The sequence below is a fragment of the Pan troglodytes genome, chromosome 2, assembly GCF_028858775.2.
Source record: "Pan troglodytes isolate AG18354 chromosome 2, NHGRI_mPanTro3-v2.0_pri, whole genome shotgun sequence".
In the NCBI taxonomy this organism is placed as follows: Eukaryota; Metazoa; Chordata; class Mammalia; order Primates; family Hominidae; genus Pan; species Pan troglodytes.
In genome coordinates, this window is record NC_086015.1 from 134,779,293 (window position 1) to 134,795,252 (window position 15,960).

General features: G+C 40.0%; 1 protein-coding gene and 1 pseudogene across 6 annotated transcripts in view; one reads left to right on the top strand and one right to left on the bottom strand.

The window, feature by feature from the left end:
* LOC460700 (bcl-2-like protein 12) overlaps nucleotides 1-15,960 on the top strand; it is a 39,901-nt pseudogene that overhangs the window by 3,777 nt on the left and 20,164 nt on the right.
* Nucleotides 4,474-15,960, bottom strand: part of CPNE4 (copine 4) — a 752,097-nt gene continuing 740,610 nt past the window's right edge. For all 6 annotated transcript variants that reach the window (XM_054681026.2, XM_054681027.2, XM_054681028.2 and 3 more), the window contains 2 exons: nucleotides 12,302-12,538; nucleotides 4,474-5,083 (listed from right to left, as the gene is read on the bottom strand). In XM_054681026.2, coding sequence (XP_054537001.1) covers nucleotides 4,949-5,083; nucleotides 12,302-12,538 — 372 coding nt within the window. In that variant the 3' untranslated portion in view covers nucleotides 4,474-4,948. The remainder of the gene's footprint in view (nucleotides 5,084-12,301; nucleotides 12,539-15,960) is intronic.

Here is a 15,960-nt window from a genome sequence, read left to right on the forward strand (position 1 = left end):
CATCACACACTTGAAGAAAAAACATACAGTTTTACTTAACACTGTTCCTGGTGCAGTAGGAAAATTATTATTTTTATTAAATTTTGACCCATGAGTTCATGTTTTTCAAATGCTGGGAGACAAATTGCAAAGCACCAGAAAGTGCTTTTGCTGCATTTTAACCTAAAATGGTTGCCTCAAGGAAACGCATACGTGCCATTGTGTTTGGAGCTGATCTAGCTGCTTTTTTCCCTCATAGAACATCATTTTTACTTGTAAAATGACTGACAGATAAGCCAGAGCTATTCAGACTTGGGAGATATTTTCTTAAAAATGATTGAAGTGAGCCTGTCACTTCAAGAAAAACAACTGACAGTATTTGTTGGCAATGATAACATTTGAGCTTCCTAACAAAGATTAGAGTTTTGGAAAGCCTGAACCTGCCACCATAATTTGACAAGTTCTCCATACTTAAAGACTGTCTGGTGAGATCAGCAGTGATATTGTACAGCAATAGAAAATGCAGGGTTTTTTGATATTATAAAATAAACTGTGCAAGCATTTGGAACATCTAAATAGCTGAGTGGATCAATATTTTCTGAATGCCCAGTACATGATGCTACAAAATAGTGCATGGGTAAAAGAACCATTGAAAATGCTAGGACAATTTTATTGATATGATTTCATATTCTACATTGCAACTAACCTTTAAAAAACTACCACTTGTTGAGTTTGGATGTGGTAAAAAGAAGGACAATTACCTGAAAAAGCTAAAAATAGCTCTCCTCTTTCCAACTACATATCCACGTGAGGCCAGGTTTTCAACATTGTACTTTAACCAAAACATCATTTCACAACACATTGAATACAGAAGCAGATATAAGAATCTGGCAATCTTTTATTAAACAAGGCACTAAAGATTTGAAAAATTATAAAGCAATGCTGCACTTCTCACTGACTATTTTTTGGTTTTGAAAGTATAGTTTGTTATGAAAGTATTTTATTTATGTTATCATGTAATGGGTCTATTATTGCTATTTAAATAAATTAATAAATATATTCCATTTCCAGTTTCAATTCCTAATATAGCAAATGTTAATAAATATAAGCCACAGAAATAAAGCCTCTTTAGGTTCTTCAAGAATTTTAAAGTGTGTATATTATCTATTGAGACCCAGTGGAGAGCAGGCCATACACAGATATAACTCAGTGGTTCCAAATTTGCACACAGAGCAAACATAAGCCCAGAGGTAGTTTTCATTTGACTTGCACAGATTGGTTCTTGCAATTTTTTTTTTAGACTGAGTCTTGCCCTGCCCTGTCACCCAGGCTGGAGTGCAGTAGTGCGATCTCGGCTCACTGCTACCTCTGCCTCAGGTTCAAGCGGTTCTCCTGCCTCAACCCCCTGGGGAGCTGGGATTACAGGCATGCACCACCACACCCGGCTAACTTTTGTATTTTAGTAGAGATGCGGTTTCACCATGTTGGCCAGGCTGGTCTCGACCTCCTGACCTCAGGTGATCCGCCTGCCTCGGCCTCCCAAACTGCTGGGATTACAGGTGTGAACCACGGCACCCAGCCAGCTCTTGTCGTCTTTTTAAACAGTTACTGAATTTTAAATGAGCTTTCAATATTTATAGATCAGTAGGTTTTATGTGAAATACCATGTTTTTCAGTTTTCTTAAAAAACTGGATGGGCTGGCTGCATTAGGTCCACATTCTTGCATGGCCCCTGGACCTGGGTAGCAGCTGCCTTCTGGACACATGCGTTCCAGTTTCCCTCCATTCTTCTTACTTTACTCTTTATGTCCCTCTGTTAAAACCTGTTTTTTTCTTAGTTATTCCTATGGCTTGTGCAGCTCTTGGAAGCATCTGTATTTGTAATGTCCAACCTAAATGGTCTCCTTGATGGCAAGAAGTTGGGGAGACCTGGTTGTGGCTTGAGAATTTTCTATTGCTTTCAGGGAGGGATGTTGTACATCACGAGACACCAAGTGCCCAAAACAACAATCTGAGATCATCAGATGAGACGGATCTTTCTGAATTTGGGAGCAAAGGATATTTTAAGGCTAATTTCTCTCAAATTTCCTAATAATCTGCTGCTTGATATGGCAAATGAATGAGTATAGTGCAAGAAGGATAGCCGAAATGGGGATTATACAATGAGTTTGGGTTTAGGAGCCAGAGTATCCATATTTAAATCCTGGCTCTGAACTTCCATAGCTGTGCAGTCCTGGCAAGCTACCTAATCTCTCTGTGTCTCAGTTTCCTCATCTGCAAAGTAAGGCTATTAATACTACCGATCTCATGAGGATGTTGGGAGGATTAAATGAGATAGTACATTACAAGCACTTAGAACAGTGCCTGGCACACAGTAACCTTTTGTTATGAACTGAATATTAGTGTCCCTCCAAAATTCATATATGAAGCCCTACCCCTCAATGTGATGGTATGAAGAGGTGGGGACTTTTGAAGATAATTAGGCTTAGATGAGGTCATGAGGGTGGGATCCTTGTGATGAGATTAGTGCCCTTATAAGAAGAGACCAGAAAGCTAGCTCTCTCTCTCTCTATCATGATAGGACATAGTAAGAAGGTGGCTGTCTGCAAGCCAGAGGTGAGCTCTCACCAGGAGCCAAATTGACTTGTACTTTGATCTTTGACTTTCCAGACTTCAGAACTGTGAGAAGTAAATTTCTGTTGTTTAAGCTACCCAGTTTATGGTATTTTGTTATAGCAACTTGACCTGACTAAGACACCCTTCAATAATTCATAGATATTATTTTTATTGTTCTTTTGAGATGAACTTGAGTCTGACTGTGAAAAGGAAAGTAAACTGCCTTAAGGTTCTGCCAGGCCAACTGCACTCTGTCCTCTCTGCCCCATCTCACAGACTCCAGGAATCCTGACATGAGTGTAGAGATCCTAACAGATCTTTGTGAATGACAGGGTGCATCATTTAATTGATAGACACAAACACTTAACCTACCTGTGAAATCTACAGTGGATTAAAGATTGATCATAAGGCGTATTAACAAGACTATTCATTCATTTACTTATTTTATTAGTCATCTCTGTATTTATTAAATGTCTATTGAGTGTTTACTGTGTTCCAGGTATATAGACATGTAAGTTCATGTCTTGGTTTGGGGTTAGATATAATCACCAGATATTTCTGTAATATTGCACCTAAATATTTTAATTTCTTGTTTATTAGAAGCAGTGATCCATGTTTCCATTGGACTGTGAAAGAGCTACTTCTACTCTGAGGCCACATTGCCTACATGAAATAAATTATTGTTAGGAAATTGCCTTGAAAAGAGAAACAAGACCACAACTCTTAGAAGAATTCTGTAAGTACCCAATTTATTAATAAAACAATATAGCTTAAATATTTATGATTTTTTCAGTCATACAATTTTACCATCATTCCCAAAATGTTGTGCATTTGGTGACATGTATTTGCAAGATTAGGATCTATAATTATAACTCTGGAAATCATACAAGGCATTTTATTTGCTTGTTAATACTGCTCCCCTCTTCAAACAAACAACAAATTTTGCCTTGTGATTTACTTCTTCATCTCTCTGACCAAAAATAAACTCCACTTTGTGCCTTTTATGCTTGCAAAAACACTTGCCTGTTTCCCTGCAAGAAGATTATACAAGTTAAACATTCGTCCTTTTGGTTCCAGACTGGCCAGCTTATATTGAAACAAAACACCTCGACCCCAGACAATAATTCCAGGCATTTCTGCTTATAGAATTTGTTCTCAGAAGTGATAGAAAGGAGGCAAGAAATTCCCACACTAAGCTCAAAGGTCAACTTAGTGGACCAGATATCGGGAGCTGTACTGCATAGCCATTTGCCATGTTTAAGTTTCTATTGTTGTGGTTCCAGTGAAGACGCTCTGAGGTCACTTCTAGGGATTGACACCATCCATGCAGTGGTGTGTGATGCCACTTTTAAGAGGGCAGGGACTGGCCAGGAGGAGCACTTTCGAGTCTTATCTAAGGAAGAGGTGTGAGTATAAAGCAGCGAGACTGATTTGAGGTGTGCAGCTTCTGGAATCAGTCTCATTACTTTCTACTGTCACCTCTGGAGACAGGCAGGACTTTTGTGCTACTGTCAGGAAGAGGTGCCATTCTCAAGCAGACTAGAAGCCACGCTATTTTTGATGGTCTCCATCATGACACCCTAAAGTCTAGATCCTCACTCCTCTTGGTATAGTCCAGGGACTGCATTAGCATCACCTGGGACCTAGTTAAAGATGCAGAATCTTGGGTCCCACACAGACCTATGTATCACAATCTGAATTTTAATAAGACTCTCAGGTGATTTGTGTACACAGTATGAAGTATGAGAGGTGCTGGGCTAGATGACCCAGACTTACCTCAAAAAGACTCACCTCAGAAAGAAGTAAATAAACCTCTTCTTTAGTAGAGAGACCATTCTCAGCAGGGAGGAATTAGAGATAACAACTGCAAAAACCATGTGGGTTTTTCTTTTTTTATTTTAAACATGCAAAATACAGTCCATGCATCTGCCATTTTAAAAAGTCTTTCATCCTATAGCAGATAAAACCAAGTATATTTTGTCTATCAACGTTCAGTAAATGTTTCAAAATGCTTTAGAGTGTAAAGATAAGAAATTTAGCAAAATTTCAACAAACCTGTATAAAAACGGATACAGATACCATTTTATTTCAAGGCGACATGCTGTAATGTAAATAGTAAGTTATTATTATCTGTATTTCTTTGTAAAAAGTTAACAATACAAGGGTTTAACAGATCCAGGCCTCAGGGCTACACATGCAAAAAAAATTGTCAGATAGTTAAAAATCACCAAAACGTGCTATTTTTAAATGTGTATATGTTGTTTTTTTTTAAAGTACAGGAGTAGTAGAAGTATTAAATATGAAATATTAGCAGGAATAGTATTTCAGAACTCTGTAAAACTGTGTGGGGAGTTCATGGTGCTAGTGTTCTGGAAGATTCATACATTTCTGATGAACATTTTGGTTTAATTCCTTTGCCATTGTAATAGTCCACAACTTGGTTTGGGACTTCAGCCAGCACGCTCTTTGCCAGGGCAGCTGGAGATGCCTGCAGGGAAGAAGAAATCATCATGACATTGGCTTCTGGTCAAGGAATCAGACTCAACCTAAAAGATTTGAGTCCTGCTCTGGGCAGCTAAGTTTCATTCACTTTCATTCATTCATTATTTGTCAAGGGTCTACTTCAAGCAATAGTTGTCAGATTGTTGGAAAATGGACCTTTAATTTCATTATTATATATTTTTATGCCTGTCTCAAACTATAAAACTATTTACATCTGAAGACGAGTAAAAGTTGGATGGGAGAATGAATTGTTCTGCAGTTTTATTTCTAATTTTCACTCAATTTTAGACACTTATTTATGTTCCAGGTGCCACACTAGGGTTTGAGGGTCTGTGGTTCTTGCCTCAGGAAGGCTGTAATCACGAGGGGAACTAGGCATGGCCAATATTAACTATGAGGTAGAATATGACACATGCTATAGAGCAGCAATGTCACATTACATGGGAGCTTATTAGCAATGTAGACTCAGACCCAACTCAGAGCTACTGAATCACAATCTGCCTTTTAACTTGACGCTCTAGTGATTCATATGCATATTAAAATTTGAGAAGCTCTTCTCTAGAGAATCACAAACAGTGAGGCCAGGGCATAAAAAACATAGAGACTAACTTATCTTGGAGGCTTCTAAGAGGAGGTGGCTTTTAAGCTGAGCATATTTTAATACATAGAGAAGGGGTAGGGGAATGGCATTTGACCATCATAGGCATAGTGAGTTACCTGATGGAGCTGAAGGAAGTGTATATGGCAGGTGGGGGATGAGGGGGTTTAGGGGTAGTTGCAGGATTGGTTGGGCATTTGGTTGGAAAATTGGCTTGAGACCAGGTGATGGAGAGTCTTGAATACCACACTAATTCATTTAGCCTTTATTCTATCAGCCTTATGGATCTACTGCATGATTTTGGGGTAGGGGCACAGGAGGACCATGTGATTTATGGTGATGATTCTGTAGCAGAGAAAGGTTGAAGCTGATATCATACATGGACTCTGGAGTCATGTAGAGCTGGGCTTTACTCCTGGCTCTGGCATTTAGTATTAACTGTACAACCCCTGGGCAAGCAATTTCAATGGCCTGAGCCTCATTATTAACTATTATTGAAGAGATTGAAAACTTGAGGCAGACTTAACAAGTGTTTGAGATTCCAAAAGAAAGAGGGCTGGACTGAATACCATGTGACCTGGTTTTCAGTTCTTTCTTTTCTATTTGGCTTGCCACTTGGCCATTTAACTTTACTAAGCCCCGCTGTTCTTAGAGGCAAAAGAGAAAAGAAAAATAATTCACTCTATCTCACAGAGTCTCAAAATAAGAGACATGTATCTTTTAAGCAATCTGAAAACACTGTAAAGAGTTTTTCTCAAGTGATCTTTCACATTTTGAAGATGTCATAGCATGATGGACATTTGTGATCTACAGATATCCCTTTATTTTATAAATAACTGCTCAGGGTTGTGTGTTAGACCATGGTCCATGTGTATACTGGGGCAGACACAAAAGTCATTTATACCCTTTCCTCCCTGGCTGTTTCTCATACAAAGGTTAGAAAGTCAAATCCTTGATTTTCCAGCTTCCTTTACATCTAGGGATAACAATATGACCCAATTCCATCCTTTGAGATATAAGTGAAAATTTCCTGGGGGAGGTTTTTTGGAAAGCTTTTCTCTCCTGGTTAAAAGTTAAAAGACTTTTTCCTTGTGAAAAGTCTTCAACAATACAAGAGTTTAACAGATTCTGGACTCGGCTACACATGCAAAAAAATTTTCAGATAATTAAAAATCACCAAAATGTGCTATTTTTAAAGGTGTATGTATTTTTTTAAGTACAGGAGTAGTAAAAGTATTAAATATGAAATATTAGCAGGAGTAGTATTTCGGAACTCTGTAAAAGTGTGTGGAGGTAATGGTGCTAGTGTTCTGGAAGACTTGTACATTTTTTCTTTTCGTTTTTTTTTTTTTTTTTGAGATGGAGTCTCACTATGTCACCCAGGCTGGAGTGCAGTGGTGCGATCTCAGCTCACTGTAACCTCCGCTTCCCGGATTCAAGCAATTCTCCTGCTTCAGCCTCCAGAATAGTTGAGATTACAGGTGCCCACCACCGTGCCCAGCTAATTTTATATTTTTAGTAGACATGGGGTTTCACCATATTGGCCAGGCTGGTCTCGAACTCCTGACCTCATGTGATCTGCCCGCCTCAGCATCTCAAAGTCCTGAGATTACAGGCGTGAGCCACCGCACCCAGCCTTGAAGACTTGTACATTTCTGATGAACATTTTGGTTTAATCCCTTTGCCATTGTAATAGTCCAGGACTTAGTTTGGGACTTCAGCCAACATGCTCTGGACACAGTTGGCCCTATGTCCCTTTCCTCTTCCTATCTTGAAATAGAATGTGATTACTGGAGCTATAGCAACCATTTTATCATTATGTAGGAAGAGCAAAGGGAATCACAATGTGCTGGCTCTGACACTATTGAATCACTGACTCCAGCAGCAATGAGCCCCTAACTTCTAGCTACATGAGAAAAATACGTTCTATTTGTATAATCCAGGGTTTCTCAATCTTGACACTATTGACACTTGGGGCTGAATAATTCTTTGTGTGGGGGACTGTCCGGTGCACTGCAGGAAGTTTAGCAGCATCCTTGGCCTCTACCCACTAGATATGAATAGAAGCCCCATATTTGTTACCATCAAAAATGTCAGATATTCCAAAATGTTTCCTGGGGCATAATGTTACCCTTGGTTAAAAACCATTTATGTAATCCCTGTAAGATGGATTTACTGTTGCTTGCAGCAAAAAATATTCCTAAACCAAGCTGTCAAATAGATCTTCCTCTGATGATGGTAATATTCTATATCTGCGCTGTCCAGTATGGGAGTTCTTAGTCTCACGCAACTATTGAGTCCTTGAAATAAGGCAAGTCTGACTGAGGAACTGAGTTTGAAATTTTATTTTCTTTTAATGAATTTAAACGTAAGTAGCTACATGTGGTTAGTGGCTACCATATTGGACAGCATTGTTCCCAAAGGATCCCCCATCCCCTTGCATATCTGTGCTGGCAAGCAAATAAGGCTTTGGGGACATGTGTTGGGTGGGAAAGGGTCAAGAATATGAATGAAGCTGGTAATAACAGTTAAAAGCTTTATTTATTAACCACCTACATGGACCAGGCACTATCTTAAGCTTTATATAGACAACACCTTATCTTTGCAATGCATGTATCATTTACCTCATTTTATAGATGAAAGTCTGTGGCATGGAGAGGTTAAATAACTTGCCCAGAGTCACAAAGCTTAAAGCATATGATAGTTTGAGTGTGTCTCCTAAATTAATGTGCTGGAAACTTAATGATCAATGCAACAGGGTTGGGAAGTGGGGCCTCATAAGAGGTCAGTATCATGGGAGCAGGTTAGTTATCATGAGAGTGGGTTGTTATAAAAGAGAGTCTGCCCCTTGTGCTTTCCTTCTCCTTGTGTCTTACATGTTTGCTTGTGCCTTCCATACTTCTGCCATGAGATGACCCTTGTAGGTGCTGGTGCTATGCTCTTGGACTTCCCAGACTCCAAAACCATGAGCCAAATAAACTTCTGTTCTTTATCCAGTCTATGATATTCTGTTATATGAGCAGGAAAAAAGACCATAACATAACTTGTGCCCTGTAAACTCTAAAGCTCTGAGTTATCATGCGGAGCAGAAAAAGAGAGGCAATTCATGAGTTAATGGCTTACATAAAATGATTTAAGCTGCTACCTTCCCTTTTATTTATGGCTTATTGAATTCAAAGTAGATTAGTTTGGGTAATGAAATGGATTTCAAAATCTGATTTGAAATCCATGAAGATAAGATGGGTGAGTATGCGCCTGGTGTTCTTCCTTGGTCATTCACAGAGCAGCCAGAGAATCTGTGTAGCACAGAGACTGTGAGCAGCACCCTACTTCCTTGCTCTGCCCCGAGCATTCCTCTTGTTGACAATGTCCCCAAAATTCCCTGCTCTCCAAGGCTCTGTCTTTCCTCAAACACTTAACTTAAGCTGTAAGCCTTTTCCCATGGCTACTTCTCTCTGCTTTGAGGTCCTGTAACAACATTTTAATTCTTCTCAACCACCCACAGGTTGCTTAGCATGTGATTTTTCTGCTAATACCTTTCTCCCAGTCATGCAATTCTCCAGTAAATGTCTTGAGGTGTGGATCTATGGTTCTATCATTTCATTGTGGTCCTAGTGACTAGCATGTGCCTTGCACAAAACAAGCATTCTGTAAGTGTTTTGGGGAAGAGGAGGAGACTTGAGGGTAGAGGTTAGAACCTTTCATAGTTCAGTGACATTGTGTCAGCACACAAGTGTGTGTGGGGAAGTGGGGAGGTGGGGGATGCAGAGGGGAAAGAGGGTGATTTGGGGAAGTTAATGAATCTCCTAGAGAGTGAACTCTTTGATCCTGCTGCACTATGCAAAGTTATTACTGGTATTCAGTGATGTGTCTATCTATTTTGTCTGTCTGAAAAGAATACAGCATTAAAATCAGGAAGAACACCCTTTCCTCCATCTTAGACACCTAGGGAGAAACTAGCTTCATTAATGAACATAATTGCAGCAAATTTAGCCTGCTCTAGCTCATCCGTCTGTAAAGAATACTACTTCTTTTTGACTCTACTCCTTGCTGTCCATAGGCAGACAACTTTAGGGCTTAGTTCATCTCTTTCATTAATGAGTACCTTTATTTGAAAATCTCTTCCCAGGGAAACTTGAGGATGGCATATAACAACACAATTACCCCTCATCCACATGCACAGCCCTGGGAGCTTGTGGGAAGATTGACTGCTGTTGCTGTTACTTAGAAACTCTCTCTGTACTCAACTCTGTAGCCAGGGATTGGTTTTCTGCTCCTTCAGTGATTTTAATTACACTGCAGCCCTCCTTAAAAGTAGAGTAGTAATTGTGTGGCAGTACAGTTATGAACAATACCTCATCATCCAAGGAGCCTTGGAATGTGCAGTTACTTCCCTATGAAGTCTGGGCAGGTCATGAAATATAGAGTTCAGCTGAGGCTGCTGAGCTGGTGATCTATCTGAATTCTTATTTTAAAGCCTGTCCAAAGACGGTGGCACAACAAACAGCAATTTCTGAAGAGCATATGCTAAAGGCTCTCACACTAGGACTGGTACCAGGATTACGGTCAAGTATGTATGGGGGTGGGAGGATGGATGGATCATTGTTTTGATGATCCATTTAGCTTTCCACCTCTCATCTGCAATTTCCTTACACAGTATAGGTGAGATTCCAGTGTGAACCCAAATTGGGAGTCAGATTTGTCTGGATATATCTGATAAACTCAGTATGAAGAATGTCAGGGATTCATTTGAATGAGTTTTTGACTGGAGGAGAAAGGCTTTACCAAATAAGGTTGAAATGGAGGGGATGGCATCCTGCCTGACCCAAATAACTGATTTGAGCCCTATGCAGGGAGGGACTGCAGTGGAAGTTAATGAAGATACTTTCCAGCAGGGGTCTTTGAGATGTGGAGACACATCTCACTGCATTAATGACTCAGGTGACAGAGGGGACTCGGTAGCATGGAAAGGAGAGGATTCTCTTCTTTTCCAAGGAGACCACAGATAAGCTTCACGGTACTGAAGGTTCTGAAGATTCCCTGTTGCCAGGGCAGCTCAAGTTTAGTCACCAGCCCTGGGGATGGTATTGTTGGCATCTGCAGCAGTGCAGAGGGCAAGGCCTCAGTGGAAAGTAGGGGCTGGGCATATGCTCTGCTCTTGGGTGGCTTTCACAAGAAGCACAAAACAAAAAACACAAAGGCTATCCAGTAATACCCAAGTTACCCCCACAGGTGCCTAGACACAGCTAGGATACTCTAGAGGGGTCTTCAGGACTACCATTAGCCCCAAGGGAGGCTTTTATGAATTCAAGATGTCCTTCTGGGTGATTACAGCTCAGTAGGTGCAGGGATTTGTGGAAATTTAAAAAATGCTCCTTCCTCCATGGACACAATGTATCAAAACCTGGGAAGGTGGAAAAATTGTTACTGAGCATTTTTTCTATGTCATACTAGAGCATTGTCTAATGGTTCTGCCTCAAGGCCCTTGGGGAATGCAATGCTGCTTGACTGACTTACTATTTCTTACTGGTAAGAGCCCAAGACTGTAAAGTTAGGTATTAATTTATAGAAAACTGATAGCAGGCAATTTCTGGCCCATAGAGAGGGCAATTCAAAGATTACTTTTTTTTTTTTTTTTTTTACCCTCTTGGTAAAAATCAGTTTTCAATCTACCTTAGCAAACTTATTCAGCATTTTTTCCCACTGACTTTAACTGTCTTATTTATTTACTTTTTTTGAGACCAAGTCTCACTCTCATCACCCAGGCTGGAGTGCAGTGGTGTGATCTCGGCTCACTGCAACCTCCACCTCCCTGGTTCAAGTGATTCTCCTGCCTCAGCCTCCCGAGTAGCTGGGATTACAGGCGCCTGCCACCACGCCCAGCTAATTTTTGTATTTTTAGTAGAGATGGAGTTTTACCATGTTGGCCAGGCTGGTCTCAAACTCCTGACCTCAGGCGATCCACCCACCTTGGCCTCCCAAAGTGCTGGGATTACAGGGGTGAGCCACTGTGCCCAGCCTTATATACTCTTTTGAACTAACTTTATCATCTTGTTTTGAAGGAGTTAAATAAATTTTTGATGCTGCTTACTATATTTTTTATAGAGGATTTAGGTTTCTATCATTTTGGAAATATACTTTGCCAAGGCAAACACAGACTTCTGCCAGGCCACATAGCTTGACAAGCAAAACATAAGCTGCATTTCAGTTTCTGCTTGGTACTTTGGGCAGGCACCTTTGGGCAGGGAACAAGCTGCCCATCTGTAGGCAGTCCTGGATGCACTAGAGATCCTAAATTATATGAATTATAGGGCAAGCATCAGCGAAATTTTGCCTACAATAGTTAGCATGGCTCCTGATCTGTAACTCAATTTATAATTTTTTTCTCCAAAGAGTCATGCTCTATATATCCTTGTTGTGGGAGATGACGTGGCCCAGGAAGGGATAGCTAAGCCAGGTCATCTCCCACAGCAAGGGTATATAGAGCATAGCTGGTGTTGCTTCAAGAATGGTGGATCACCATAAACATTGGTGGACAAATGTGGGAGGTGAGCATGCTTTGGTTCTGCTCTTCCATGAAAAGTGCCCCAATGTGTATATGCATACGTGTTTGAAGTTCCTGAAGGGCACGAACTGGACGATGTCTCGAAGAACAGGCTCTCCCTTGGGTGACCTCAGAATCCCATCATCACCGTCCAGCATCTGCATGTCACTGAAGTCAGCGTTCCCTACTCCCACGATGATGACTGACATGGGGAGGTGGGAGGCATGGACAATGGCCTCCCGGGTGTCGGCCATGTCTGTGATAACACCATCTGTCAGGATCAGCAGGATGAAGTATTGCTGCAGTCAGATGCCCCATGATGATGGGGGGGTGAAGAGGTGAGGGAGACAAGGACAATACAATACCAGTTAGACACCCAGGTGGCCTCACTGCACATTGACCAAAGCAACAGTGATGACAGACATTTTTTGAGTGTCTGTGCTGATAGTCCTAAAGGCTTAGGGTTCTGATGAATGGAGCTTAAAGGTAGGCATGGCAATTATAGCTTAATTATAATAACTACCTCACTGACAGTTACAAAGAAAGAGCAGCAGGCCAAGAGTTAGGAGGACAGGCTTCAAAGCCTCATTCTGTGAGACCCTGGGACGATCCCTTAACTCGTCTGTGTCTGAGCTTCTTCATTTTTCAAATGAGGGGTGGGACCCAATAATTTATATGATCTTCTTTACTTGAAGATATTTAAAAATCTAAAGCTATGACATCCAATACAATGATGACTAACCCCATGAGACTACTCAGCCCTTGAAATGTGGCTAGAGCAAGTGACGAACTGAATTTTATATTTTATTTAATTGTAATGAATTTAAATTTAACATTAAAATTGGATAGCCAATTCAGTTATTAGAAACATTTTAAGTATGTTTGGAACAACTTCAGTAGATTAATCTACTTTTTCTTTCTTTGTAACTGTCAGTGAGGTAGTTATTAAAATTAAGCTGTAACTATAAAATCTAAACAAAGATCAAGTATTTATGATAACTTAGCCTCCAAATTGACATGCTGTAAGTATAAAATACATGTGGATTTTGAAGACTTATTACACAAAATAGAACGCAAATTATTTCATTAATAATTTTTTTATATGGAGTACATGCTAAAATGACAATATGTTGGCTATGTTGGGTTAAATAAAATATATAATTAAAATGGATTTCTCTTTTACTTTTTAAAATACAGTTACCGAAGATTTTAAAACTGTATACACAACTCGTGTTATATTTCCACTGGATGGCACTAGTCTAAAGTCCTGCTATAAGAGGGTCAGGGTTGCAGTCTCTCCCTCTGAAGGCCATGTGCCACAAAGGTGGCAGCTCTTCTCCAGGCACACTTGCAGAAGGTTGCAGTGCTCCCATGGCTTCCTGCTTTAAGTCCTGACTTCTGGCCTGCAGCCTGCCTGGCCCCTTTCCATCTGGAAAGCTGGAAGATGACTCAGCAGAGATGGGAATTGGAGGAAAGGTGCTGTACTCAGCAGCACAGGGAAGCCTTGGAAAGTGCTCTGGGGCCTGGAGAAGGATGACCCATTGGAGGTCATCACTATTTTTAGTCAACATGAGAGGCATCATGATGGCCTTTACTGGTAAGAGGAAAGAGAAGCAGATTAGTCAGATGCAGCTCAGGCTAAACAGAAAAGAACTTTCAATATAATCCTGCAAGATGCCCAACATTTATAGGTAGTAAGTGTGAGATTAAGCCATTCCACGTTACCATACTTCAAAGGAGAAAGATTGGATAGAAGAGTGACATTTTGAAAACATCTGGTTTTGAGAATCATATACTTAATGTTGCAAATAGTTTGGTAGTACTAAAGAATTTCATTTTTTTTCTGTGAGCCTGAAAAAATGTTTTAAATGAAAAATGTAAGCTGGAGGTAGGTGAACTTCACACTGTGATGAAGATAGCCACATGTTCTGAATGCTTTTCATACAGTCTAATGTAAAGGCTAATTCTGTTCCATGTCCATTAACTAACCACTCACCCCTAGTCCTAGCTGAATTCCCAGTTTGTTTTTCAGATTCATTCAAGTTGTGTGTTTCCTTCTATGTCTGTATTTTCTGAGTTGTATATGTTCACAAGGAAGTTGGCTTGAGAGTTTAGAGAAGGCTTTCAGTAGGATGAAGTGATGGAGGCGGTAGGGAGGTGCAGAGAGAAGTGGCAGAAAGAGGCAATGTTGGTGGTTTGGGGATGGAGGGAAGGAGTATAGGACATACCAGAATCATAAGTCACCCTCTCTAGAGTGCACCTGGAAGACCAGGGCAGGTGGCACATCCAAAAAGAGACTACTTCTGATTCATGAGCAGGTGGGCCCTCGAGTGAATCACACTTCTGTGTCTCCTACCTTTATCCTCTACCTTCCCCTAACTCCTGTCTGATCTGATCTTAGAGTTCAGTGGATGAATCTCCCCTACCTGATAAATGCCTTAAGAAATAAAACAACCTGATAGTTATACTACCACATTGAGAAACTTTAGAGTCGTAATGTTCTACAGCAGAGGTCAGGAAACTATTTTTTGTCAAGGGACATTAATAAGTATTTTAGGCTTTGTAGACCATAATGGTCTCTGTCACAACTACCTAACACTGCCACTGTAGTGTGAAAACAGCCATAGACAATATTTAAAATGAATGGGAGAGGCTGTGTTCCAATAATATTTTATTTACGGACACTGATTTTTAATGTCACAAAATCTTCATATGTCACAAAATACAAATATTATTCTACTTTTGATTTTTTCAACAATTAAAAAATCTAAAAACCATTCTCAGCTTGCAAGCCATTGAAAAACAGTTTAGTTTAGTTATAGTTTATTGACTGCTGATCTAAACTAGGGGTTCTTAACGTGTCTCCATGGACTACTGCAAGATTTAAGGCAGTCTGTAAACTTGGGGTAAATTACATTTTTATTTTCACTAATCTCTAAGTAAAATTTATCATTTTTTCACTATAAGTGTAATCAACAAATCAAATTAATATTAGTTCTACTTGTGGCTTAGTTATTAATAAAAAAACACATATTTTCCTGTTATATTACAGTACCTACATATATTTCAATGTATTATTTATGTTTAACACAACTTAGAAATTACAGAATTATTAGACAAACTACTGGTTCTCATAATTTAAAATGTAAATACAGAAGCATTTTATTACTGTATTTATGATGTCTCCATCTTCCTTTTAAAAAATATTTTGCTAACTGCATTTCAATATAATTGGTTTACTTTATAATATGGGTCTTATGTTGTACATTTAAAAATACTTCTGGCTGGGTGCAGTGGCTCACGCCTGTAATCCCAGCACTTTGGAAGGCCTAGGTGGGCGGATCATGAGGTCAGGAGATCAAGACCATCTTGGCCAACATGGTGAAACCCTGTCTCTACTAAAAATACAAAAATTGGCTGGGCGTGGTGGCATGTGCCTGTAATCCCAGCTACTCGGGAGGCTAAGGCAGGAGAATCATTTGAACTAGGGAGTCAGAGGTTGCAGTGAGCTGCCACTGCACTCCAGCCTGGCAACAGAGCAAGACTCCATCTCCAAACAAAACACAAAAAACCACACACACAAAAAAACACTTCTGAGAAAGGATCTATGAACTTTATCAGCTGCTAAAAGGGTTTGTGGAACAAAAAGTTTAAGAACTCCTGGTCTGAAGAGATTGTCAGGATTCTGGAATCTGATCCTGCCAGGTTTAATCTAGCTAAA